This window comes from Manis pentadactyla, chromosome 15, assembly GCF_030020395.1.
Source record: "Manis pentadactyla isolate mManPen7 chromosome 15, mManPen7.hap1, whole genome shotgun sequence".
Taxonomy (NCBI): Eukaryota; Metazoa; Chordata; class Mammalia; order Pholidota; family Manidae; genus Manis; species Manis pentadactyla.
The window spans coordinates 81,497,300-81,524,281 of NC_080033.1; the positions used below are offsets into that span (position 1 = coordinate 81,497,300).

A 26,982-nucleotide genomic window follows, 5' to 3' on the forward strand; every position below is an offset into this window, starting at 1 on the left:
ACAGAGCCGGAGCCCCTACCTCACTTTCCAGGGTGGTGACAGTGCCAATTCTGGAGTACACTATTATTATTATTGATGATGGCTGTGGCTACATGTATTGAGTATTTGCTCACTCTAGACCAAGCATTGCGCTAAACATGTCACCAACACCATCTCACTTGGCAGGTGAAGAAACAGAAGCTCAGAAAGGCAAAGTCACTGGCCTCACCCAGCTGGCTGGACACGTACACTGACCCCAGGGCTGGCAGAGTAAAGTAGGCCTCAGCCTGTGATGGGCGGGTGGATGGACGGACAGACGGATGGGTGAGTGGTGGGTGGAGGAACAGAGGGGTAAAGGGCAGGTGGTCGTGGATACGGGTAAGTGGGTGGGTGGGTGGGTGGGTGGCCAGGCAGAAGGCTGGAGGGATTGAGGATGGGTGGACTGATGAGCAGATCAGCAAATGCAGGAATAGGCCCACTGTCCTCCGTGTGACATGGCCAACTCCTTCTTGCAGATGTATGGGAAATTCCACATGTTCGCTTTCCGGTCTTTAACAAATGTTCCACAGGAGAACAAGGTTTGGCTGTGAAATACCTCTTCTTTTCTAAGGAAAAGCAGTACCTCTTTTTTCTTTCTTGCAAATGATACAAAAACATTTCACATGGCCCCAGACGGATCTCGCACCTAAGGGTCAGGAGCTGGGGACTTCACCAAACACATACATCATTAAAGTTCCCTAAAATTAATATTACACTGTTTTGTGCCCGTGAATAAAGCATTAAACAAATATTGAGACTGAGACGCCTCATTACCCAGGGTTGTTAAGCTCAGGAAGACTGCAGCTGTGTTTGAAGCCAATTAAGAAGGCTCACACTGGGTGTCAGAACCACAGAAGGGGCTGGCACATCCCCTAGCACACAGTAGGCACCTCATACAACATGGAGAACACGTCAACAAGATTCCCCTGCCCAAGACCAGCCAACTCTACCAAAGCGCTCTGCCTTGGGTCCCACACCCCAAGTGCCCTAGGCTAAACGAGATGAGGCCACAACACTCGGAGCTGACACCGACCGAGCACACAGAGCACGCGGTCTACATGAATGATAAATACCAACAATTCAGTTATTTCTTACCTCCTTTGTTGTGGTAAAACACACAAATATAGAAATTACCACTTTAACTTATTTTTAACTGTACAGTTCAATGGTCATTAAATACGCACATAATGAACCACCGTCACCACCATCCATCTCCAGAACACTTTCATCTGCCCCCAGTGAAACTGTTCAGTGTCCCTGGAGATCGTATTTGAATTTTAGGATGGTTTTTTCCATTTCTGCAAAAAAGACTTCATTGGGATTTTGACAGGACTTATGCTGAATCTGTAGATCACTTTGGGAAGATCTGACATCTTAAGACTGCTAAGTCTTCCAGTCCATGAACATGGGATGTCTTCCCATTTACTTGTGTCTTCATTAATTTCTTTCAGCAATGATTTGTCGTTTTCAGAGTACGGGTCTTTCACCAAGTTCATTAGGATTATTCCAAAGTATTTTTTATGGTGGTGTAAATGACATCGTTTTAGTGATTTCTTTTTTGGATTGCTCATTGTTAGTATATAGAAATGCAACCGACTTTTGTGTGTTGACTTTGCATCTTGTTACTTTGTTTAATTCACTTACTAGTTCTAACAAAAGTTCTGTGAAATCTTTAGGATCTTCTACATAGAAGGTCTTATCATCTGTGAACAGAAGTAACTTTATCTCTGCCTTTCCAGTTTGGATGACTCCTGTTTCTCTTTCTTGCCTGATTGCTCTCGTAGGACTTCCGGCACTATGTTGAAGAGAAGTGGTGGAAGCAGGAACCTTGTCTTGTCACCAGTCTTAAGGAAATGCTTTCACATTTCACCACTGAGAGGCATGTTCACTCTGGGTTTGTCATAAATGGCTTTTCCTGTGTTGAGGTAGTTTCCTTCTTTTCCTGGTTCATTAAGTGTTTTTATCATGACAGTTACTCATTTTCATTTAACAAGTGCTTCCTTAGCACTACCTGCAGGTACTGCTGAAACTGCTTCGTAATTATTAACTCATTTAATCACCACAGGAATCGTAGGATGTGGCGATTATTATTACCCATTTCACAGATGAGAAAACTGAGGCACAGATCAAACACGCAGTAAGCTGTGGAACCAGGACTCAAAGCAGACAGCCTCGCTCAGAGTCCACGTCAGAAACAACCAGGCAGTAGAGAAGCCAGCAGGTTGAACACGTATCATACCACAGACACTTAATACACAACACAACACCTAATCCTCCCCCAAATCGCACACTGTTGATATTTGTAGACCCATCTTACCACAGGGGAAATGGAGGTATAGACACTTAGGAAACTTGTCCAGGGCCACATTATTAGTGAGAGATAAAGACAGGATTTGAAGTTAGGACTTTTGCACTGTCGGGCCACAGAGTATCCCCAACCCACGGACCAGGGGCAGAGTCCAGAGCCATGGTGTCCACTTGGGCGGCCACTTGGAGCCAGTGAACTCTCAAAATATGGCCAGTGTCATGTGTTGAAATAATATTCACACAAATTGAGTTAAATACAAAATATCATTACAGTTAATTTCATGTGTTCCTTTTTACTTTTTTAAATAAGTGCCTACTGGAACACTTGAAGTTCCATATGCGGCTGACAGTACATTTCTGTTAAACATCCGAGGACAGAGAAGGGTGTGGAGAGCTAAGCAGACGCCCCAAGAGGGTCCCTCCCAAGGACACACGCCCTGCGTCTCCACCAGCACTCGCTGCTCAGCATTCTCTGCCTCCAGGTGCCGTGGCAGAGGTCTGGCAGCTGGCATCGAACTCCTTAGAGTTCCCCATGTCCACAGAAGACCTGCCAGCTCCCACCAACAGATGTGCCCAGGAAGGTGCCCGGGACAAAGGGAGGCCTCCTGCAGAGCACGTGCTCCACTCACCCCGAGGTGCTCCGAGACCCCAGCAACAGCCCTTCCCAAACGCCAGCAAGCAGGGCTCAGAGCAGGTGCACAGGCAACGCGAGCGCCGGGCACCAGAGCAGGCTGACCAAGGCTCGGCCAGGCGGGCACACAGGCTCCCGGAAGCCCAGCACAGGGAGGGGCCTCCACAGCCCGTGCTGGGAGAACTGGGGTGGTGGGGCCCGCAGCTGGCCCTGCTGGGCTGGGGAGGGCACCGCCACCCCATGGCGCCACCACATGGCGTGGGAGAGGGTGAGAAGGGGCTGAGGTGGGCAGGGGGGAGGACGTGGGAGAGCAGGTGGGGCGAGAGGGAGGGAGGGCCGGGGAGGAGGAGGAAGGGGCAGACAGACACGTCACAAGTTCTTTGAGCGCTCTCTGCCCGCAGGGCCCTTGCAAGGTGCTTGATTCAGATTATCTCTCTGAAACCCAACACACACAGCAACATCATCACCCCGTTTCTCGGTGTGGAAAGCGAGGCTCAGGAAGGTGACACGCCAACCCAAGGACACACAGCTGGCAGGCGTGAGCTAAGATTGCCCAGGTCCGTGTGACACCAGAACCTATTTTTATTGCTGTGGCACAAGTTCAATCATGTAAGAACACCAAAGCTTCACGTTAGTTACCAAGTCACGGAGACTCGGATTGACACCTGCTGCCCCATCCTCTCAGTCTAACAGCCACTGTGCGTCTGCACGAGGCCCCTCGGCAGTGCCCCACACGGCACCTGCTCCTCCCCCAACCCCACAAGTAAGGGGCAGCCTTAGATTTCAGGGCCTCCTTTCCTGCTTTCCCCCCAGCCAGTCCATCAGCAAATCCTGGTGGTTTTCATCCGCAGGACACACCAGCATCTCAACCTCATGCCCGGCTCAGTCCCAGGCTCGGTCCCAGCCTCAGAGGGAGGGTAGTGCCCTTCCCTGCAGCCCTCCTGGGCCCATCCTCAGCACAGCCACTAGAGGGAACACTCAGCCTCAGAGTCCAGCCTGGTCAGCCACCCCTTCCAGGAGCTTCGAGGGCCTCCCAAGTCGAACAATAAACCCGAATCTTCTCAGGATGCCGAGCCTGGCGACCAGGCCCGAGCGTGCCTCCAGGCCTCCGTCCCTGCCCACTGCCCCCTTCCGCCTCTGTGCGGCCACACGGGCCCCGGCCGCCCCTCAAGGCCTTGCACACGCCGCCCCCGCCGCGCTGCCCCCCGACTCTCCCAGCCCACTCCCCAGCCCCAGGCCCCCCTCCAGAGGCCCACCCTGCCCCCCCACCACCTGCACCTCCACTGCACTTCACCTTTCTTCCTAGCCCATCACACCCAACAGAGCATTTGTTTGCTTATATATTTTTGCCTTTCAATGTTCTGTACAGTCAGACCCAAGGGAGAGGAAGGTGATGTCTATGAAATGGCACATCTTGCTCCCCAGTATCGGTCCTGTCTTTCCCTGCTCATAAACAGCAACAGACTTCTCTGGGCATCAGCTGCCCTTCTGCAAAAACAGGACAACAATATCTCAGCTTCTAATAGTTAAATGTGAAAACTGTAAGAGTTAAATGAGGTCCCAGGGATGAAAGTACATGATGTAAGACTTTTTAAATCTGTACGTCACAACCCCTCCGTGAAACAGTGACCACAAGCTCCTGGTCGTCAAGGGGCACTCCGGCCCCTGGGTAAGGCCCACTGGGGCCCGGCTGGGCGCCGGGGCCGGCGGGTCAGTCACAGTATCAGCAGGGTGGGGCCTGCAGGATGGGAGCCTCCTGGCCCAGCACCACCAGAGCACACGGCCCTGCATCTTCAAAGAGCCACTACACCCCGCTCTGTTGGGCCTCCAGGTCAAGGCTGCCCATGGACAGGAAACGTGGGACAGAGTGGTGACAAGTCGTGTTTACATTTTTACAAATCCTTGTCTTGTACCCATTTTCAGATTCATAGACTTGTTTAATACGTAAAATGGTTTCTAGGAGGACGGAAGGGGAGAGGCTGGGAGGAGCACTGCTGGGCCTGCGAGGAGGGGGCAGGGCTGACGCCAGCGAAACGTGCAGCCAGAGACAGGGATCGTCACCACTTTATGGATGACCGGCCAACCCAGCGAGGCAGCCCGCAGCCCGGAGCCCCAACTCCCACAGAGGCCCGGCTGTGACGATGCGAGGGGCAGATCCAGGTGGCTTGGACCACCTCGGTCAAGGTAGCCCATACCCCTGCACACCCCCCTGCTCCCCATCTAGGAACCACACATACTGCAGTTTCTGGAACATCTGCCCCCTCAAATGTGGGATGCCTGGAAAGGTACACTTGCTTAGCTGGTGCTGAGACAACAAAATTCCCTGAACTCCAGCTATGGAATGCCACACATGGCCTCCTCCGGATGCCACCACCTTCCACTGCTCATGAGTCAACCCTGAGGTTTGTGATTTCTAACAAAAACAGTGCCTGTGAATGGGGCTGCCCTCTGGGAAACGGCAGTGTGAACACAGGAAGTTTTCAATTGCTCCAGCAGGTTCCCAGACCCCCAGTGGGTCACCCCCCAATAAGGGGACACCCAAAATCAACAGGTGCTTAGGAAACACCTACTGCGTGCCAAGTACATGAGAGCTGCTAGCACAGAAACGTAAAGTCCCCAGCCCGGGCCTATGGCAGACGCCCCTGACTGGCTGCAGAGCCCCGTCCTCAGCAGCCCACGCAGGCTTTTGTCTTGGCCCCAGTACCCGGGAAACATGAGGAGCTCCATGCGAACTCAAACCCACTGGCCGTGCCTCCACTGGGGAGGTTTGGAAGGACCACGGGCACAGTGCCTGGGGAGCTCATGCATGTGGAGAAGTGGAGAGCTGCCCGCTAGAGGTCACCTGGTGGGACGTGGGCGAGCTGGGCTCAGGCCTCGCAGCTGCCGCCAGCCTGCTGTGTGGCTGTGGACACGGCACTGCCCTGCCTGGGCCTCCGCATCCCTAACTGTGAATAAGGTGGTCAGACTAGGTGTCCCCACAGCCCCTCCCCACCCCTGGGTCCAGGCACACAGGTAACTGGAGAGCTCTTTGAAGAAGGAGCTGGGCAGGGGGCCCACCCAGGACCAGGGCTGGGCTGGGCAGGGCTGGGCAGGCTGCTGGTGCCTTCACTGGGCCACAGTCAGTGGCCTGGCTGAACCCCTGGGGCTCTCACCCTGTTCCCAGTAAAACAAATGTACGGCAACCCCAGGTCAGCCCCCAGCAGGAAACCAGGTGGGAGGCTGGAGCAGGTACAGGGCGGGGCTAAGGGGGATGCAGGGCGTCTGGCCCCCCGACACCCCTCCACAGTCCTTCCACTGCAGCCTGACCTCCAGAGGCCACACAAGCAGCCAGCTCTCAGGCACTGGGCCCCCCATCCACAGGTCACGCCCACAGAGAGAGTCCGAAGCTTCCTGGCCCACAGCTGGAGCTCTGGAATTCATTCATTCACTCACTTTTTCATTCAGATGACAGCTCCTGAGTGCCTACTGTGTTCAAGCTCTGTGTCACACACTAGGCGTCCAAGATGCCGGCTCAGGGACTAAGTCTAGTAGGTGGGGGAGGCCGACCCCAGCGCACGGGGAGAGGGCACTGGCTGCAGCACCCCTGGGTCTGCGGGGGAGGCTCCGAGAGAGCACCTGGACGCCAGGCGAGGACCACAGACAGCTGCCCCCACAACAGCCCAGGACAGTGCCCCTGGTGTCCAGTGTGTGTGAGATGCTCTATTATTGGTGGTCGGTTCACAGGGGCTTCTTGGAATCGTGACCCACATGGCCACTGTTAGGGGAGCCGGGATCCAAAGGCAGCAGTCTGAACCCAGCCATGTCCCTCAGCCTCCCTGAGCTTTCGGCTTCTGGTGTGAAATGCCTCCCAGGCCGGCGCATGTCAAGCCAACAGCGGGCAGTGCTGTTCAGTCACCGAATCCTGGCTCCGCCGCTGAGCTGCACAAGGGAAATCTGCTGCTTAGCATCCCTGAGGCTCCGTTCCCCTGTCTTCAGAGTAGGTGTGATGGAAAGGCTATTATCAGACATAGCAGAGACGGCTAATCGCTTGGCCCAGTGTCTGCTCTCCCTGCCTCTGAGTGACAGAGGCCGGCCCAGAGCGGGAGGCATCGCTGCCCAAGGGAAAAGCCTCAGTCCCGGCCTCCCCCGCGGAGGCGCTGCCGCGGGCCGGGTCCAGACTCGGAGGGCAAGCACATCCCGCAAGACTCACGTCCGTGAGCAGGCTGGACAAAGCCACCTCAAGGGAGCCGTGGCTGGCAGAATAATGGCCCCCAAAGATGCCCACATCCTCATCTGTGACACCTGAGGGGAACGTGGCTATTGAACAAGTCATGAATAATGAAGTCGATAACGTTGTTGAGTTCCGTGAAAAAACTTCAAGCAGAAACACCTCGCACTGAAAGGATCCCGAGGGTCACAGCCCTCCAGGTGTGGGTGCCGTTGTCCAGTGTCTCCCAAAGCCTGGACACCGTCCACATGGCCTAACGTCGAGCAGTGGCCCTGGGACTGCAGATTCTGCAGGACTTCCTCACAGGGAGCTGCATTCCTCGGCTGGGGAGCGCTCAGGCACCACCAGGTCGGGAAGCACCATTCACTTGGGTGCTCTCTGGGCCTGCCGCACGGGGGTGGAGCTTGCAGCTGCTCCAGGTGGCAATCCTCTGCGGGTGAGCTGATAGGTGTGGTGCCATCGCATGAACAACAAGCCACACACACACGATGAGGAAGCCAGTCACCCTGCGCCCAAAACAGTGTGGGGTCTGCCCTATCCAGGGCAGAGACACCTGCCTAACACCGGACCAGTGCCAGCAGAAGGATGCTGACCGTTGTTCTGGAAGCCAGGAGAAACGGGCTCACAGCAAAGGAACCAGCTCTTGATTGGCTATAAAGGACTTCTCTGGAAGGGGCATTTGGTGAACAGACATTTCTACAAAGAAGATATACAATGGCCAATAAGCCCATGAAAAGACGCTCAATGTCATTAGTCATCAGGGAGACGCAAATCAAAACCACAAGATACCACTTCACACCCACAAAGATGGCTAGAAACAAAATGACTGATAATAATAGGTGTTGTCAAGGATATGGAAAACCAAAACCCTCATGCCATGCTAGCAGGAACATAAAATAAAAAATGGTGTTTTCCACTGTAGAGAACTGATGCAGCTCCTCGAAGCACTGAACAGTCACCACATGATGCAGCACCCCCAGGCGCACCCCTGAGAACTGAGGACACCTTCATGTGCACAGCAGCACGAGTCACAACAGCCCCAACGGGGACACCGCCCCAAGGCCCAGCCCCCGGTGAACAGTGAACATACCCAGCCGGCACAGGATCGCTCGGCCCTGAGGAGGAACGCAGCGCTAACCCGTGCCCCGGGCCAGCCTGGAAAACACCAGGCCCGGCACGCAACGCGGAAACCGAAGACCACACGGCAGAGGGCCGGCCACATGGAACGCCCAGAGGAGGAGAGGTCGGACGTAGGCTAGTGGCTTCCAGGAGCTGCAGGACGAGGGAAGGAGGGCTGACGCAAGAGGTACAGGGCTTCTCTCGGGGAGATGAAAAGGTGTAGAATTAGACAGTGGTGACAGTCGCACAACCTTGCAAAAATCACAGGATCATATACTTTTAAAAGCTGAGGTTTACAGTATGTGATTGATACCTCAGTTTAAAAGAATTCAATTCACACACAATTTTATGCCACCTACAGTGAGACCCACCCGAAACAGGTGCTGAGATAGGGTGGGGACCTCTGCCCAGTGGGTATGCTGCCCCAGCAGTGAGGAGAAACTCGGAGACGGACCCCTCCCACAGCGACAGGAGGCAGGAACGCAGAGGCCCTCCCTCACAAAGGAAAACCAGACGTTATCGTTTGAAAGTTGCTGTGGAGAGTTTCACAAATAATATTTATTGACCCCATTTTTACCGCCCGCATTCACAGCAACTAAAATCACCTGATGATAAATAATTTGGCTTGAACCTTGGGTGTGAATCATATGATCTGAGAAAATAGTGGCTGTCACAGACTCCTGACTTGGTGATGTTCATTAAAGACGTTTATTATGACTGACATTTTTGCTGATATTCTTGATCGTAGCTGAAGATGTCAACTTTAAACCCAAAATAACTAGCTGGAAAGTAAAGAGAAAAATAGTTACTAAGAACGGTCGCCCACACTGAGACCACTCTCGTGCAGGGCCTGCTGGAGGGCCTCCCTGGCTCGGAGGCCGGGGTGCCCCCACAGTGGACGGGGACGGCGTTTGGGTCCCCACCACACTCGGGCCCTGTGGAGCCCCGCAGGGCAGGGGTGCAGTGAGCAGTGCCGGGGTGTGCCGGAGCTGGCTCCCCTTGCTGCCCCGGGACCTGAGGCAAGCTGCTCGGACCCTCAGAGCCCCCTATGGAACAGGGAGGAGAGTGCCAGAGAGTGGACTGCAGGAGGGACGGGCAGGAGATGAAGGCAGCCCCACCAGCTGGGCCCTGCTCAGCCTGCTTCGGGCTCCCTGCTGGGAAGGCTGAGGGCACGCCCGCTCTCCCGGGCCTCTGCCGCTCTAACCAGTCTCTGCCAAACCAGCAGACAGGCAGCTAGCGGCTTCGCCTGAGATAAGCTGGTCGTGTGGTTTGGGAGCTCCACACGCACACCCACCCGGACAAGCCATTTCTCCTAAGCAGCTGGCTGGTGCCTGCACCTCTGCCCTGGGAGCCTGGCTCAGAAGCAAACACCTGTCCTTTCGGCCCACCCCAGCCATTCACATGCAGCACCTACAGTCAGGACCTTCTCTGCTCTCCAGAGAGCAGGTACAGGGAAGTCCAACTAAATCTGACAGCAAGCTGGCTAACACGAAACAAAAAATAAATCTTTGCAAAACAAAGAAGAAAAATCTCACAATGCCGCCCTCCTCTTATTCCCAGATCATGAAGAGCTCACAGACCCCCGCCCCAGCCCCCTTCCTGGAAGCACGTGCCCAGGGAGGTTGTGGCCCAGGTCTACTCAATCATGCAGGTGTGTCATTTGTAATCGCAGGGAGTTGGAGGTGACAGAGGAGAGTGGAAAAGCAGGATCCAAGGGACAGGGACTTCTGCCTCCAGCCAACAGTGTGACAGAGACGGGGCTCACCTCCTGGAGGGAACCAGGAAACTGGGCAAAAGAAACCTACAACTGTTTTCAGATACTGGACATGTTCTAGAATATTCCTTACATTTACATGGAGGAGACAAAGAATTAAAAAGCAAGCAGATGAATATGTGTAAATCCAAGTCAAGTACATTTACATGTTGATGTGTTTTTGCACATCTTCTATTTACATGTATTTGTGCAAGTGTTTACCTGCATTTACATATAAGTGTGATGAAGAAACGAATAGGAAAAGGCTGGGTAAGAGTCGTGGGCAGACCGGGTGGGGTGGGTTTGGAGGATGAGGAGGCTAGAGGAAGCAGCCAAGTAAGGTGAGGCCCTGCCGTGGCCCTCCCAGCCTCATCCTGGGGTGCCCGGGGGCTTCCTGAGGGAGGGACTGAGCAGGAGAGGCGGGCTGGCTGAGGCGGGGAAAGGGCTTTCCTGCATGGAGCCTCCGTGGCCATGGCAAGGTGGGGGGGAGCAGAGGTCCCCACCCCCAAAGGTGCACTCGGACCCCAGGGGCTGCCTAGGTGTGCTGGCCCTAGGATGCCCCTAAAGCCAGACATGACAGACATTTTCAGAAACCAGAACTGGCAGTCTTTTGGGAAGAGGGGAGCGGTAAAGAAAGAAAGCGGTTAGACCAAGACCCCCGGCTCCCGGCACGGGCTCTGCCTGTGAAGTTTGCTGGGGAAGGAGATCCATGCGTGGTGGGGTGAGAAAGACTCTGGGCGGTGACCACACGACAGAAATCATGGCATTTCTCCAATCCCTTGCCTCAGCTAAACGACGGCAAAGCAGCCCAGGCAGAGGGCCCTGCGCCGTCCCTCACCTGCTCACCAGAAGGCCGCCAGGGCCCTCAGGACTGTCTGGAGGAGGGTCTGCAGACGGAGGCTGAGCGACAGGCGCGGGCCCGGCGGCTCGCCCTGGTGCAGGACCTGGAGTGTGAGCCGCTGCCACCTGAGGAGGCGCTGGCTACTGCAGCAGACCCGCCAGCACCGGTGCCAGGGCCGCGCACCCAGAGCCGCTTCTAGGTGGAGAGAGCGTGTCAGGCCGGGGTGGGCTGTGGGGAGGGTGCCTGCGAGAGAACCCGCCAGCACCGGGGGCTGGGAGGCGGGTCCCAGCCTGGGTCGGGGATGCTGCCCCTCGTTCACCCTCCGACCTTTGTGGAGGTGAAGAGAGCTGGCAGATGACTTACTTCCAGGCGATGGGTGAGCCTGGTGGCTGTGCCCAGCCTGCCAGAGCTGCGTACTGAGATAGTCGGGGATGAAAGGGTTGGAAGGATGGGGCACTTAGCTGGGATCTGCTTCACATTCATCTTTCTCTTTTTGGAGTGGGACAGAGGGAGCGAAGCTTAGACAGGGGAGGAGCTGAAATGACCGGATGGAAACATGGGTTTGTTTATGAGTATTTGAAATTTCCCATAATAAAAAGTTAACAGCAACCACGAGGACATGTGGGATTCCAATGTTTCCATTTCCTTGACACTCCAGTTTTTTCAAGAGCTGCTCTGGTCAACATGTGCCCTCCTTACATTATATCTCTTATTCATTTTTTATTACACTATTAATGTGCAACTACTAATACAAAATGTACATGAATTATACAAACATAAAAATGCATGAGTAAAATATATTTTCCTTATAAAAGATTCTACCACAAAAGCATAGAGAAAAGCATTTAAGCCCCCTCTTTACAAGGAAAATATAAAATGAAAAATAAGGGTTTTCTCTTTAAAATGGACATCAACTGGCTTTGAGGCCCCAGGAAAGGTCTCGTATTTTTTAATCACTCCCTACAAAGCCTGAAGAGAGACAGGCCCTAACTGCCCCGTCACCAGACAGCTGTGCTCTTGATGCTGTCCTGTGACCACATTCTGGTTCGAATGGGTCTGAGGCTGGACACCTTATTAAGATAAATCGCCTGAACTATACAACAATGACTGCAGTAAAAATTAATACTGGGTTTTGAAAACATATCAGTTGGTGTAAATGATTCTACAAGGTAAGTGAGCTTCTGGTTTTTCTTAAAGATGCAGAGTAGTCAAAGCCAAAAACAACAGATGCCCATAAACGTGGGATTATACTGCTAGGCAGGTGATTTCTCCCCTATTCTCATCCACTACTGCTGAGTTTTTTTAATAAAGTAGTTTCTGGCTCTTCTACCTGAAACTCGAGCTGCCGACTGCTTTCTGTTTTGTTCATTATTTGCTGTCCTCCACCCCCTTCTCTTTGTGCCAGGCCTCGGGCCTCTTCCCTGCCCACATGGGTTACCTGTGACAGTCAGCTCGGACACACACCACCCACCCTTGCCCACACCCACGCAAGGCTCTGGCTTGTCAGGTCGATGTCAGCGGGGTCCTGCTGCTCGCACTACACATTGCAATGTGTCTGGGAGTCCATTTTGCCGTCCTGAACAGCTGTGCGCTCTCAGCAGCAGGCACCGCATTTCAAATACACTCCCACGTACGGCCGCCCTCCACTCAGGGGCGCTTAAGTTGTCTGCAGTACGTGCCAAGGCCATTACTGGTGCACACAGCGCGCGGGAATGTCTACCCGATACTGCCCAGATGGCCGCTGCATTCAAGACTGTGCGCACCATACAGCTGGACAGATGGGCAAAACGGAGGAAGGGGGTCAAAAGATCCAGCTTCCAGTTATAAAATAAGTCAGTCCTGCGGATGTAATGTACGGCAGGGGGCACTGCACATATGAGAGCTGCTAAGAGAGTAGATCTTAAAAGAGTCGCTCATCATAAGGAAACACAATATAGAGCCACAAATGTGCCGGGTAGTAACTGAACTTTCTCACTACACACAAATACCCAGTCATTATGTTGGGCACACCGACCATAGCTCAGTAAAAAGAGGTTCGATGGATGCCTCCAAATTGCCCCAAAAACCTGCGATGGCTGGTGTTCCTCCTGTGTTACTTTCATAATCAGGGAAAACTACATATTTTGCAGGGGTGCACGCCAGCTGGTGGTCAGTCATTTCCCAAGACATCACCTGCCCCACTCCGTACCTCTTGACCCTGGGGATGCTACTCAAATCACATGCCCATCACGGGATCCCCAGCTTCAGTCACCCAAAGTTTCAACACCTGTCCACTCCCTCCTGCACAGATTCTGACAAGGCTAGTCACTACAGTCTGGGCACAGCATGCCCAGGGAGGACACGATACAAGTCTACAGAACGTGTCCACTCCTTTGTTCACATGCAACACGAGAAAGCAGACGTGTGGGTCATCAGTGCCAGAAAGCGCCTTCAAGAGCAAGTCCAACCCACTCGTTTTAGAAACAAAGTAAAAGTGGGTGTGTGGGTGCCATCTCCTAGTATGCTGATAAATGAGTGCAAGAATATATATACACACATATATACTGGGTCACAGATGTATAAATATATGAACATGCTTTGTTGTGAATATATACTGCATCACGAACATACGATATACATGTACTATGTCTGCCATGAACATATGTACTAGGTCACAAATATATGCAAGTATGAATATACTGTGTGGGAACTACCATATATGCATAAAAGTGTGATGAGCATATAGTGTGTCACACATATATGAATGTAGGTGTATATGTCATATATAATATATATACTATGTCATAAACATATACATGTATATACAACACACATATACACATATATATGTCATGAACTGTAGAAGATTAGAACTTAAAAAAATACTTTAGATACCATCTAACTCCAGGCTACAAACTGGCTTATCTTGGAAGAAAGCACTGGCAGACTGGCAGAATCAAAGGCTTCTCTGAGCCCCCCAGGGAAAGGAGGCGCGCTCAGTGCCCCCTGGCCGGAGGGGGGGCAGGGGGAAGGCACGCGTGCGCTGTGCATGGCTGTCTCTGTTTTACAGACTTGGGGGCTGACAGACGTCTCCCCACCTGTCATGATGGTCTCAGACCCGCCTTCCTGGGAGCACAGGCAGGCATGAGGCACGGGCGCTCAGTCACCCTGGCTGTCTTTAAAACTCTGCTGCCTTTTCACCTAAAAGAAAAGAATGTGGGCAAATGCATCAGCCCCTGTCCAGTGACCTAACAAGAGGGGTGGCCTAGGGGTCTGGCCTGGAAACCAGTAAGGGGCTGTGGCCAGCACTGTATGTTTAAAGGCCTCTTTTTAAAAGGTCACTGGGTCTTACTTCCAGGGACAGTCTGCTACTCAATGATGGAAAACCGGCAACTACAAAGCGGATGAGGGCAGAAAGGAAGCTTCTATGACCCAGGGCATTCAGAAAGGACGGGAGAGAAGGGGCCCTGGGCTGGAGGGCTGGACCTGGCCGACCCCTGCTGTCACCGCCCTGGAACCAGGAGCTACAGCGGCGACCAGGCAGAGGCGAAGAGCATGGATGGAAGTTTGCAGCAATGGTCCTTCTCAGGTACCCTCCCTGCGCACCTGCCAGCGCTGGGGCTGGCCAGTCTGCTCAGACAGACAGAGGGACACGGAGCAGGGGCTGAGGCAACGTAAGGGAGGACAAGGGAAGAGAGGCAGGGGAGGCGGCAGCAGCAAAGGACACGGGGAGCAGGGCCGCCCCACTGCCCACCAGCCCCGGGACCCCGAGCTGCCTTCCCCCGCACACTGCCGGCTTCCTGCACGCTGCTGCCCGTGGCCACGGCTTCCAGGGGCCCTTCAGATACCAGCGGGGGCTCCGTGGGAGAGAACCGAGCTCAGCCCCCCACCTCGGGTCCCTCCGCAGGCCCGCCCTGCACTCTCAGGCATGGCTGCTGTGTGAGCCTCCCTCTTACCTTCTTGTGAGACCTCAGGACCTGGGGCACCCAGTGCGGCATCACAGCCTGATTCCTAGGCATCGAGAGGCGGCCCCCAAAGCGGTGGCAGGGGCAGGGGCAGGCCACAGTGCTTTGGAGGGTATAAGACCAGACCATCTTTTGTATCTAACAGGAAGGGAAGAGAAAGGCCACCGGGCGATGAAGCCGCCCTCTGGACAGCCTTGGCCTCAGGGACAGCGCCCTGGCAAACCCCTCTCCTACGTGCCTCCCACAAACACACCCCAACCGCCTAGCTGAGGGGGCACAGTCCACCACATGACGCCCAGGGGGGCAGCAGGCCTTGTGTGGTCGGCCTGCCCTCATCACCCCACCTGCACCTCTGCAGTGGGACCCCACATGGCACCATGGAGGGACACTCGGGCCGGCCCTGGTCTGAGCCTGGTGGCCTCCAGAAGCTGCCCCTGGGCACATCTGGCCTCTCTGAGCGTCAGTGCCCTCCTCTAAAGGGGGCGCTGTCAGCACTGCACAGCACCTGTCGGGGTAAAAGGCACAGCCTTTGACAGCGCGCTCCCACAGCCGGGCTGTTCCCCGGGGAACACGCGGTGCTTGCAGAGCCCACAGAACGCCCACGGGGGCACCGGCCGCAGAGGCCGCAGAGCCCGAATGCCCATCAGTGAGGAGCAGCAAAGGACGGGGCCCAGGGACAAGGGGGACCGGGTGGCCCTGGAAGGAACGAGGCCGACCTGCCTGTCCTGCCACGGAACGAGCACCAACCACGAGGCAGGGGGCACGGAGCACACGGTGGGCTACCATCTGCAGGCCTGAGGTGCAGAACCGCCGCGTGTGCACCGTGAGGTCACACCCTCACCCCAGCCGCTCGTCTCCCGAGCTCGCAACCTGTTACTCCCAGGAAAGGGACAGGTACACCACCCCGCCTGGCCAACAGAGTGAGGGAGGGACGGCAGCCAGGTCGGGGTCGGGGCCAAGGGGCCTCCCCGGCTCCTGCTGCCCGCGCATCTGTGCCATCACCACGAGAAGACCACGCCGGGGCCTGCCCACCGCAGGGCCACGCGCCAAGCTGTGCCCCCTCCTCAGACACGTGAGCAAGAACAGTGGTTGTCATTCAAAGAGCACTTAGGGGACTTGCTGTTCACCACCGGTGACACACCCAGAAAACCCCCAGGGCACACGGGAAGCCCTGCGGGGCATCGCGGAGGGCAGATCCTGTCAACGGACGCCCCGCACGCCGCTGGGACGCTCGGCCGTGCGTCACGTCGGGCACACAAACACTGCCGCCGCCGACTGCTGAGTGGAGCCTGCTGACGCCCCTGGGCTCCAGGAGGGCGGAAGGTGTGCGAGACGCAGGCACAGGGCGGCCGAGGGCCCCGACGGCTCCTCCACGGGAGGGCGTGCACGGCCCCGAGAGCCAGGAACCGCCGTCCGCCTCTGCCCCCCCTCCACCCCGGCGCAGGGCGCGCCCTGTCCGAGCCCCTCTCGCCCAGCAGGACAGGGACACCCTGGCCAGTCCACCGGGCACTCGCCGAGCACGTTCTCTGCGACGGGCACTGCGCTGGAAGCAAGCCAGACCCTGCCCCGCCCACGGCAGCCCCCCACACCCCGCTCTGTCTGTGGGGAGGAAGAAGGGCCGGGCGGTGGGGGAGCAGGACGACCTAGGAGCGCTGCAGGCAGGAAAGTCTGTCCAAGAAGGCGCCGCTGGGCCGGGCCACAGGCGGGGAAGGCGGCCACGGCACGGATGCGGGCGGCAGAGCTGACCTCCCGGGCTGACTCTGGGCCGCCCACGCGGCAGCGATCCGCCTCTTGTTAAAAGGACCCGATTTTGCTCGGAGGCGAAGCACCCCGGCCAGAGGGAGCACATCGTCCAGTCGAGGTTTTGCAGGGATGGGTCTGGGGGTGAGGACAATGGGTTGAAGGGGAAGTCACTGGGGCTTCTGGGGATATTTTATCTCTGATAAGAGAAGAGAAGATGGGACAGCAAGTCTTCTTGCCCTCTCGAAGACGGGGGGCCTCAGGAAAACATCCCAGTGTGAGAGAGGCCCACACCACCACACAGCAAAACCAGAGAGGGCACCAACCCCTGAGCGGAAGGGTGAAAAGAATCTGGGTCCCTGAGGACATTGTCAAGCCATAAAACTAACCCTAGAAGGATCCTCTCTCTGCCGAAGACCCCAGCTGAACGTACTGGGCTTAGTTCTCCATTCTTTGCACCTGACACTTCCGCTCTGACGGAGCAGAGGCCCCCGGGGCATGTGGGAAGGAGGCTGGGGGTCCGGCCAGGGCAAGGCCAGGGGAACCCCGAGAGCGGTGTCCGGGCCTCTGACCCGCACTCACAGAACGGGGGGCAGGGCCATGGGGAGGCTCAGGACCAGACCCACAGTTTTAAAAGCTCGCAGGGCTGCAGATCAGAAATGGACAGTCAGAGCTAGAGAGGATGGAGGAAGGGAGGCCAGCTAGGAGGCCGAGTAGTCACCCCGTGGGGCATGCTGGGCACCTTGACTCCTATGTGCCTTCCATCCTGCACGGGGCTTCCTCTTCCCTGACACCCAGCAGCACGACTCAGGCGGAAGAGTGCTGGACTCAGGGCCGGAGCCCTGGATTCTAATCCCTGATCTGTGGCTGTGTGGCCTGAGCCCCTGTCCCTCTTTGGACCTCAGTGTGCCCATCCGCTAAAGGGCTATAGTGACACCTGCCCTGCCCACTCAAATGATACATGAGCAGCTGGAGGGGTTGAGGCTGTCATCACTGCCCAGAACAAGGTGACAGTCATCTTGAAGCCAGTGACCCCTCTGAGAGTTTATTAAAAACAGGAAGTGAGAGAGATGACATCACTACAGAGTATACTGATATTGAAGGGTGGTGTAAGAACATCAGGCCAATAAATTCGACAGTGATGCAATGGACAAATTCCTTGAAATAGAGCTCCCTGAAGAAGAACAGATAACTGGGACAGCTCTGTAGCAATGAAAGAAATTAAATCTGTAGGTGAAAACCTTCCCACACAGCAGGGTCCAGACCCACATGGCTCCACAGGTAAACTCCACCACACATTCAAGGAAGAAGCAATGTCAATTCTACATGACACCCTCAGAAAATGGGAGGACATGTCACACACTCCTTCTACAAAGGCATTACAAGAAAAATGTGGATCAAGATCCCTCATGAACACAGACATAAAAAATTTTAGTCAAATATCTCAAAAGGATAATGCATCGTGATTAAATGGGGCTCATCCTAGGAAAGGTTGGCTTACCTTTTGAAAACCAATCATTGTAAGTCATCATATTAACAAACCAAAACAGAAAAACCACAGGATGACTTGAAGAGACACAGGCAAAACCCAACATTTGTTTCTAATAAAAACTCTCAGCAAACTAGGAACAGAAGGGGATCTCCTCAGCCTGACAGAGGGCACGTACAGCCAACAGACTTAACAGTGCAAACCTGAAAGCTGTCCCACTAAGATCAGGAAAAAGACCAGGATGCTTGTCTCCCCACCCTGCTCAGCGGTGCACTGGAAGTTCTAACCAGTATATCAAACAAGAAAAATAAGTACAAAGCATCCATATCGGAAAGGAAGAAAACTATCTCTGTCTGCAGATGGCATGGTCATTTCTGTACAAAATCTGACAGAATCTTTAAAAAGCATTAGAATGAATTTAGCAACATGGTGAGATACAAGATCAAAATACAAAAATCAATGGCATTTCTAAATACTAGCAATGAACAATCATAAATTCCAAAAACAATGTCATCAAAACTATGAAATATTTATGGATAGATCCTACAAAAGGTGTTCAACTAAACACCTTTTAGTACACTAAAAACTGCAAAATATTTCTAAGAAATATTAAATATGACAAATACAGAGATTACCATGTTTGTGGGTCAGAGGCCTCGATATTGTCAAAAAGACAATTCTCTTCAAATGGATCCAGACGCACACCAATCACAATCCCAGTAGGACATTTTTGTAGAAATTGATAAACTGATTCTAAAATTTACGTGGAAATGCAAAGAACCTAGAACAACCAACTTTGAAAAGGAAAAACAATATTGGAGAACCAACACTATCTTATTTCCAGAATGGTACTGGCATGAAGGTAGATAATTAGACAGCAGAACAGAACAGAGTCCAGAAACAGACCCACATGTATGTGGACAACCGATTTTTGACAAAGGTGCAAAAACAAGTCAGTGGAAAAGACGATCTTAACAACACCTGGTGTTAGAATAACTGCACATCCATATGCAAAAAGTGAATTCCAATGCATACCTTATGCAATACACAAAAATTAACCCTAAATGGGCCACAGACCTAAACATAAACTGTGAACTATAAAATTTCTAGAAGAAAGTCTTCTCCTAAAAGTTTTCTGACCCTGCCTTAGGCAAAGACTTCTCAGAAATGCTTAGAAAGCATGATCCGTTGCCATACTGGGGGCAGGCACACCAGGAGATGCAGGAAAGGTCAGACTGATAAACTGGACTTCATCACAATTTACAGCTTCTGCTCTTTCAAAGACACTGGCAAGAGAATAAAAAAGCGCAAGCCAAAGATAAGGATAAAATATCTGCAAACTGAATATCTGATAAAGAACTTGTATCCAGAATATATAAAGAATTCAAAATTCAGTAATAAAAAAAAAAACAATTTTTCTAATGGGAAAAATATTTGGACTCTTACACGTCAAATAAGATATGCAGATGGCCCAAGCATATGAAGAGATGCTCAACATCATTAAGTCGTTATGAAAATACGAGTTAAAACGACAGTGAGATACACATATTAAAATGGCTAAAATTAAAAAGCCAGACCAACGCAAGCATTAATGAAGACATAGAGGAACTAGAACTTTATACACTGCGGGAAGGAATGTAAAAAATACAGCCACTGTGGAAAACAGCTGAGTTTCTTAAAAAGTTAAGCATATACTACTCATATGATCCAGCAATTCTACTCCTAGGTATTTGCCCAAGAAAAATGAAGACGTGCTCACGCAAAGACTCATACACAAATGCTCACAGCAGCTTTCTTTGTAACAGACAAAACTTTGGAAATGACCCAGATGTCCTCACTGATGAATGGGTGAACGGGTCTATTTGTACAATGAAACACCACACGGCTCTAAAGAGGACCGATGCACACGACCACGTGGATGAATCTTAAAAATAATCACCCTGAAAAAAAAAATAATAATAATAATAATAATAATCACCCTGAGTGGAGCCAGACAAGCAGGTCACACTCACGATTCCATCTGTGCAACATGACAGAAACACAAACTCCTCTATGGCATCAGAAATAGATCAGTGGCTGCCTGGGAACAGCAGGGTAGGGAGGGCTGGGGGTGGGGGGGTTTACACAGGGCACCGGGAAGCCTTTTAGGGTTGTGGTATGTACAGCAGCTCAATTTCAGCCATGGTTTCATAGGTATATACATATGCCAAGATTCAGCAAACTGTACACTTACATGTGTGTCACTCATAACCCTCTAAGTCTACTTTTTAAAAAATCCAGTCAAAAAAGAAAAGACACAAACTGCTTCCCAGAAATGTTTAAATAACATTCATATAATACTTGATTCTGAAGGGTGACTGATCCCTGGAAGTGCACCCTAAACCCAGGTGAAGATCCGCGGCTTCGAGTCACCTACCTGCTTCCGGGGTCTCAGGGACAGAGGGACCCAGTACGGCAGCACTGCCTCAGCCCTGGGCCCTGGCAGGCAGCCCCCGAATTTGATCTGGCGTGCACAGCAGACGGGCTCCTCATGAGCGGTGCCGGGGACAGGACACATCTGAGCGGGAGCCTGGAGAGAGAGAACTGGAGATGATGGTACACTGCAGTGGGAGCCAGGGAACTCTCTGAAACGATTATACCAAGGCCCAGAGGGAGCCGGCATTGAGGCAGGTATCAGGGGGCAGAGACGGGGGCCTCGGCTTCCACGGCAGCTCAGAAGTGGCAGGCTACCTCAGCTGGCCCCTCAAAGTCTTCTGGGGCGACGATCAGCACCTGCAGACCAGTGTGCTAGGACTCACATCCCAACCGCCATGTTACTGCAGGTGAGTCCGTTCCCCTCTGAAAATTGGGAAGCACAGTTCTGGTGGGAGATGACTGCTTTGTGGGGGGTTCTCTGTCAGTCCTCATATAGGGCTTTACGTTTGCAAAGGCTTCCATATCCTTCCCATGTGATCCTCGCCAAAACCACAGGCGAGGCGAGCGGAAGTCATCCTGTCCACGGACAGAAGCAGCAGCTGATGCCCACAGCAGTTAGAGTAGGGGCAGCAGTGGTTCTCCCTGGCCTCCAGAACCCCTCTCGGTGTGTCATGAGGAGTTCCGGGCTGTGGAGAGGCAGTGGGTGGCCCTATACAGAGCCTGGGGTCAGTGAGGCCCTGTAACCACAGCTCCCAGGTCTGACACACCAGCTAATGATATGCTGCTTCTGGGCCCCCTTTCTCTGCTCTCCACACCCACGGGGGTGTTTTGGGACTAGGGCAAAGTAGCTGACAGTTTGCTTTCCTTACCAAATGATCTGTGAGACACACTTCTTTCCCAAAGGTTTGAAATGTGTCTTCCTAAAAAAGAAGAACATAAGGCTTAGGAAGCTCCAGGCTTTGTGTAAAGTGGGGGGAGGAAAGCCTTCTGGGAACTCCTTGAATGCTATCATTAAAACCCTCGGGTGAACAGGGTCACTTTCTGAGCCTAAGAGGGGGTAAGAGGGGGTATGCGGCGACAACTGCAGGTTCATGGGCTAATGTCTGGGAGCTCCCAGGTACCGGGCTGCTGCAGAACCGTGTCCTCGGATCTACTTGCTTCAGGCACACTCCCCTGGAGCCATGCTAGGCCCTTAGGAGAGACAAGAACCTTCCAACAGGGGAAGAACTTTCCGAGACATGGAGCTGCCAACCACCGCACCTGTGACTTACCAGACACTCCCGAGCTTACTTACAAAACTGAAGGAAACATTGTCGAAAGTGTACATTTACTGAAACTCCTTCCAGCATAAAATCGTGGATACTTTGATTCTGGGATGAGAATCATTTGGGGCTACACAGACTCTTGTGTTAGTCTTCCCCATTCTCCCAACAAACGCTAGGATGTTGGCCATATAGTCTCCAGGGCGCATAAATCCAACACAAAACAAAGCCGGGTGTCTGGGACAGTGACCTGTCAGTGTTTTGTAACATGGGCACCACAAAGTGATACAAGTGACACAGTGTTTCTGTGTTTCGTTAAACATCATCGCTGTTTCCTTACACAGTATCTTCAGGTCACCAAGCTCAGCTCGGCCAGCTGCACTTGAAAACAGAGAAGCGGGGTGGTTGGTGCCTTGCGCAGCTGGTAGGGACAGCACGGCCCTCCCAGGGGCCACCCCGCTGGGGTCGTGACTGCAGGTGGGCCGGACCCACTTCCAGCCGTGCAGGCGAGGCCAGTGGCGCAGGGACCGGCTCCGCACGGTGTCACCCGGGGTCCCCCAGGGAAACGCACTCTGGGTTAAACTCCTTCGTGCTAATATCTCCGGGAAAGAGAATCGCTTTTCCCGTGGCGGTGACGGTCTCGGCGGTCATGCTCTCTACAGGAGGGACGCCAGCGCCCAGGAGAGCGGGGCTGAGAGGCCGGGTTCCGGGCCGCGGTCCTTGCGCACGTGGGTGCGGCCGAGCCTGAAGACGCAGCACTGAGGCTCGCGGTGGGACGGGGAACTGCCTGGGCGCTGGCGGCTGTGCAGGCGCGGGCTCCCGGCCGCCACGGCCGGGCGACGGGCCCTACGGGCAGCACGCGGGCGCGCGTTGGCCCGTCCCGCCGCGCTCCGGGCGAGTGCGTGCCGACAGGGCGAGCGGCCGCCGCAGGGCGAGCGGCAGAGGGCGCCGCAGCTCCGCCCGGCCGCGACCAAACGCAGGAGACGGAGACCATCGCGAAGATGAAGAGCGCGAGGACTGCCCACTGCGCGCCGCCTCTCCCGCGAGCGGCCTCACCCTCGCCGCCAGCCGGCCGCTGTCCGAGGCCACCCCTTCCGCCCGCACGGGACACGCCCCTTCCGGCCTTTGCGGACACCCTCGCCCCGCTGATTGGCACGCACACAGCCAATAAGCAATCGCCTTCTAGGCATGTGCACTTATCTGGCAGTTGACGGGTCCCCGATGGTAGGGCCCCAGGGTCGGCGGGTTGACGGGTCAGCGCGGTGGGCCTGGCGGAGTGGAGGTCAGGCACCGCGCAAGGAATATCCTACGGTCCCTGGGTTGTTCCCGAAGCCCACCTACTCGGAGCCGGGAACGCCCACTCACCATTTCCGTTGGAGGGGCCTGTGGGGCGCCCCAGCGGGGGTCTCTGTTCCCTGGAAGGAGAGTTGAGGTGCGAGCCGCGCCCCCGCCTTCCGGTCGGTCGGGGTGCGCGGGCACCGGCCGAGGCTGGTCTCGGGGCACCGCGAAGCAGCTCAGTACGAGTAGGTCCCACGCGGTACTTGGGACATCCTTGCACTTAAAGTAGCTCGTTTTTCTGAAATGCAGGTTTAACTGCGCGCTTCCCTTGCTCAATCTGGCAGCCCTATGGGCTCAAGTTGTGACTTAGAAAAATAGGTATTTCTCGAGCAAGCTGGGGTTTAAAAGGCGGTGGAATTTGGAACATCCTGCTTGTTTTTTCAGCCTTAGTCTCCCCTTCACCGCCCTCCTCCCGTGCTCAGTACTCTGGGCGGTTGCTGAACTAAAGGCAGGATGTATGTCTTTGCTTTCTGTCTATGTTGCTTTAGCTTATCACAGACTCCCAATTTGTATTTCTTGGAAAGGAGTTTCTCCCCACTTTTCAGTATTTTCATGCTGACTTTATACTCTCGATGTCTTTATTTGCCCAGCCCATCCTAAGGAACTGTAGCAAACAAGGTGCTCCCGGGCACTGCTCAGGTTTCTTGGCTCTGATATCTAACCCCTGAGGTCAGGACCTTAGCACGCAGGCTGAGCTTGGAGCCAGGACACACGGGCATGTCTTCCTTGCCTAACGGTGCTCACTGGGCAGAGCCGCTACCCTATCGCCTGCCAGATGTTTCAAACATCTCTCTCTCTGAATGTGTGTGTGTATAGTTTTTGTCACAGGTCCCTTACAGCTAATGACAAAATCATCCAGGAATCTCGCCGTGAGCCTGGCACTTCACTTACAGCTGTCTTGTCTCTGCCTGCCTTGGAGCACTCTTGGCTTCCCTGTCCCCTGGAAGCGCTGGCCCCTACCACTGGACACTGTCTTGCTGTTTCATGTTAAGAATAGCTCATCACCATCCCCACCCCACCACAGGAATAGCTAAAATTAAAGAGACTAATACCAAGTTTGTTGAGGATGCGGCAGCTGGAACCCTGCTACATTGCTCATGAAATTGATAACCGCTGTATCGGACTACTGTTTGGCAGTATTTGCAAAACCTAAACATCAATACTCTGTAATCAAGCAGTCCCTTGCCTGGGAATACACCCAAGAGAAGTGAAAGTTTATGTCCACGAGAAGACATGGACAAAAACATCCATATCAACTCTCTGAACAGCTCCAAACTGGAAATGACCCAAATATCCATCCATAGGAGAAATGATCTTTAAAAGAATTTATGGTATTTTCACATGAAGGAACACTAGATAATGTTGAACAATCACACAACCATGACCCACAACAGTGTGGACGAAACGCACAAAGCAGCAAGCTCCCTCCCGCAGCACCCGTGATTCCATGAGAATGAGATTCAGAGCCGTGAGAGCAGACTGATTGCCAGGCCAGCTGGGGAGCCAAAGGTCCCCGAGCCCGCGCGCCCCGCCCCGGCGGTCCCGGTAACAAGGGCCGGACTCCAGTCCTTGCCTCCCTCTTACTGTATCAGGCTAGCCACCTAACGTTTCCAAGCTCAGTTTCACCTGTAAAAACACTGACAACCAGAGTGTGGCAAGTGCGTAACAGAGAGCCAGGCGTGGAGTGTCTGCACGTTCACTGCCTTGAGTGAGTGTGGGAGGACAGTTCGTTTTTCCTCTTTTCCCTTTTTCTTACCACTTTAAGCAGGGGTTTGCACACCGCCACAGCCTCGGGAAGGAAGGGGGACCAAGAAGCCTGTGATCTTCAAACATTGTCTGCCAGGCTTTTGTTTCCGCAGCCCCCAGGCAGCTGGAGGCGCAGCAGAGGGAGCTCAGGGCCGACAGGGGAGCGTTAGGACGGGGCGTTCGCCACCAGGGGCCCTCGCTGAGCCCACGAGTCAGGCTTGGCATTCCGCCTGCGTTTGACTGGGCCCCTGGACCTGCTCCAAGGGGCCACCTCATAGGACTCGCACCTTACAGGCCCTGCTGTTGCCCAGGGGGCTAATGGCGACCCTGCGGAAGCCTGACACCCAGGCAGCAGGAGCCAGCAGACCGGAGGGGGCTGTCGACCTGGCTAGAAGCCCACAGAGAAGCAGCGGGCCCTGCAGCCCGCGTGGCTGGCACCTGTGCATCCCCCCACAACACTCACATGTCTGCCAACTGCTGTTCTGCCCAGCAAAGACACCTGCTCCCCAGGGTCTCCTGGCCCACGTCTGGGCACAGGCCAGGAGTGTCGGGGAGTAATGCCCCTGGGCACAGCCCTCAGCAGCAATGGGAAGGTGGATGAGCACCCAAGCTGCTGCGCTCTGCAGGCAGCACAACTGGGGCGCGTTCCATGCTGTCACCCAGCATCCCCACGGGGCTGGACCCCAGCTGTCCATCGTGTCGCTCTGTTTTCCTGGCTCCCCATCTCACGTCCCACAGCCTGTCTCCCAGATCCTCTCCATAATAAACTGCAGATCTCCATCTCAGGGTTGCCTTTGAGGGGAACCCAATCAAGACAACCCCTTCCTGCCACCCCTCTGACCACCACCTCCAGCCTGGAAGGGCTCATTCAGATTGTCACAAAGTGTTATGCTGCCTGCATCTGTGCCTGGGACAGAACCCAGGGCCAGCCATGCCCTCAGAGAGCTGGCGGCAGAGGTGGGCTCTCACCAGTCACTCCTACACATGGTGAGGGCGGCCAGCTGCAACCGCGTGAGACTGAGCAACCTGACAAAAATACTAACGAAAGCTTTAAAACCTCTGGGCGGGTGTAGGGAGGTGAGCAGGACTGAGGCACTACAGGTGAGATGAAGGTCAGGTCTGAACACCACAGCAGGGGCACGGGGCGCTCTCAGCCCATATTCCTGCCTCTGGATCTCCCTGAGATTGGAACCTCTCAGAGGAGGCAAAGGGCCTGTCCCCTCTCCCAACAAGGTTAGGAGCTGTGGTCGACCCTCTGTGGGGTCTGGGGCGTGGGCAGGGTGGGGACAGCTTTGTGCCACTTGATAGAGCTGGCCACCAAGACAAGGACCCAGTGCCCCGCAAAGACCAGCCACCGCACAGTGCTGCCCGGGCCACTCACACGTTTCCGTGTCCGTATCTCTGAGAATGTCATTACAAAAGCACGTGTTACTGCTAACCCAGAAAACTAAAAAGCTGTGATTCTGTTTTGAGGTTGGCTTGTTATCTCAAGATGAGCTCGCCCAACGGACCCGTGGAAGGCATAGAAAAGGAGTCATACGAATCGAAGTCCCAGGCATTAAGTATAAATGTGATTTTTAAGTAAAATCTAAAGAACTATAATTTTAAAACTCATGAGTCCCTCATTGGGGGCACTTTGGAGTCTCTGGCAGTTAAGCATCCCTCCTGGCCCCGGCCAAGAAGCAGTTTGGGTCAAGATGCTGTCCGCACCCACTGCCCTGTGTTGTGCATGGTGGCGCCTGGAGGCAGGACTGTTTTCCACCCAGACTGGGGCCCTGCATATGTGACCAGTCCCCACTGGGGAAGTCGGCTGCCCTAAACCCTTACCCTCTCCTTGCGGGACCTCAGGCTTCCTCGACGCCCAGCTCTCCCCACCTCTCCAGCCTTGATGTGCTGGCTCTCTCCAGAGGCGAGCGTGCTGTGTGAGGTCAGCATCTTGGCCTCCCCTTCTGCCTTACTGCATCTGACAATCTGCCGGCGGGGAACACAGTGCTGCTGTCACCATCCAGCCGTCACCAGAGCGCTGTGAGGGACAGAGCGCCAGCCCGGCAGCCTGTCGGGAGTCTGTCCGTTCCCATGTGCCTGTCACTTGACGCCGAGGACCCGCATCCCAGGGCTTCCCCGAGATCGCTGAGGCGTCCTCTAGAAGGGGACTCCTCCCAAGTCCTCCCC

At 54.3% G+C, this 26,982-nt stretch overlaps 1 protein-coding gene across 3 annotated transcripts; it reads right to left on the reverse strand.

Moving 5' to 3' along the window:
* Positions 1 to 8,522: 8,522 nt before the first annotated feature.
* On the reverse strand, positions 8,523 to 26,780 carry C15H16orf95 (chromosome 15 C16orf95 homolog). 3 transcript variants are annotated; one of them, XR_008993967.1, is made up of 8 exons: positions 21,759 to 24,083; positions 21,334 to 21,384; positions 20,466 to 20,618; positions 14,812 to 14,958; positions 14,023 to 14,056; positions 10,874 to 11,071; positions 9,620 to 9,761; positions 8,523 to 9,064 (listed from the first exon to the last, which is right to left on the reverse strand). XR_008993967.1 is itself a non-coding variant. In XM_036924189.2 (7 exons), the coding sequence occupies exons 1-6, from the start codon at positions 26,743 to 26,745 to the stop codon at positions 10,878 to 10,880; spliced, it is 687 nt and encodes a 228-aa protein (XP_036780084.2). In that variant the 5' UTR covers positions 26,746 to 26,778; the 3' UTR covers positions 8,793 to 9,064; positions 10,874 to 10,877. The 3 variants fall into 3 exon arrangements, 1 of the variants encoding a protein (XP_036780084.2); XR_008993966.1 differs by lacking the exon at positions 21,759 to 24,083 and adding an exon at positions 26,638 to 26,780 and having other exon boundaries at positions 8,795 to 9,064; XM_036924189.2 differs by lacking the exons at positions 9,620 to 9,761; positions 21,759 to 24,083 and adding an exon at positions 26,638 to 26,778 and having other exon boundaries at positions 8,793 to 9,064.
* Between the last annotated feature and the right edge of the window lie 202 nt (positions 26,781 to 26,982).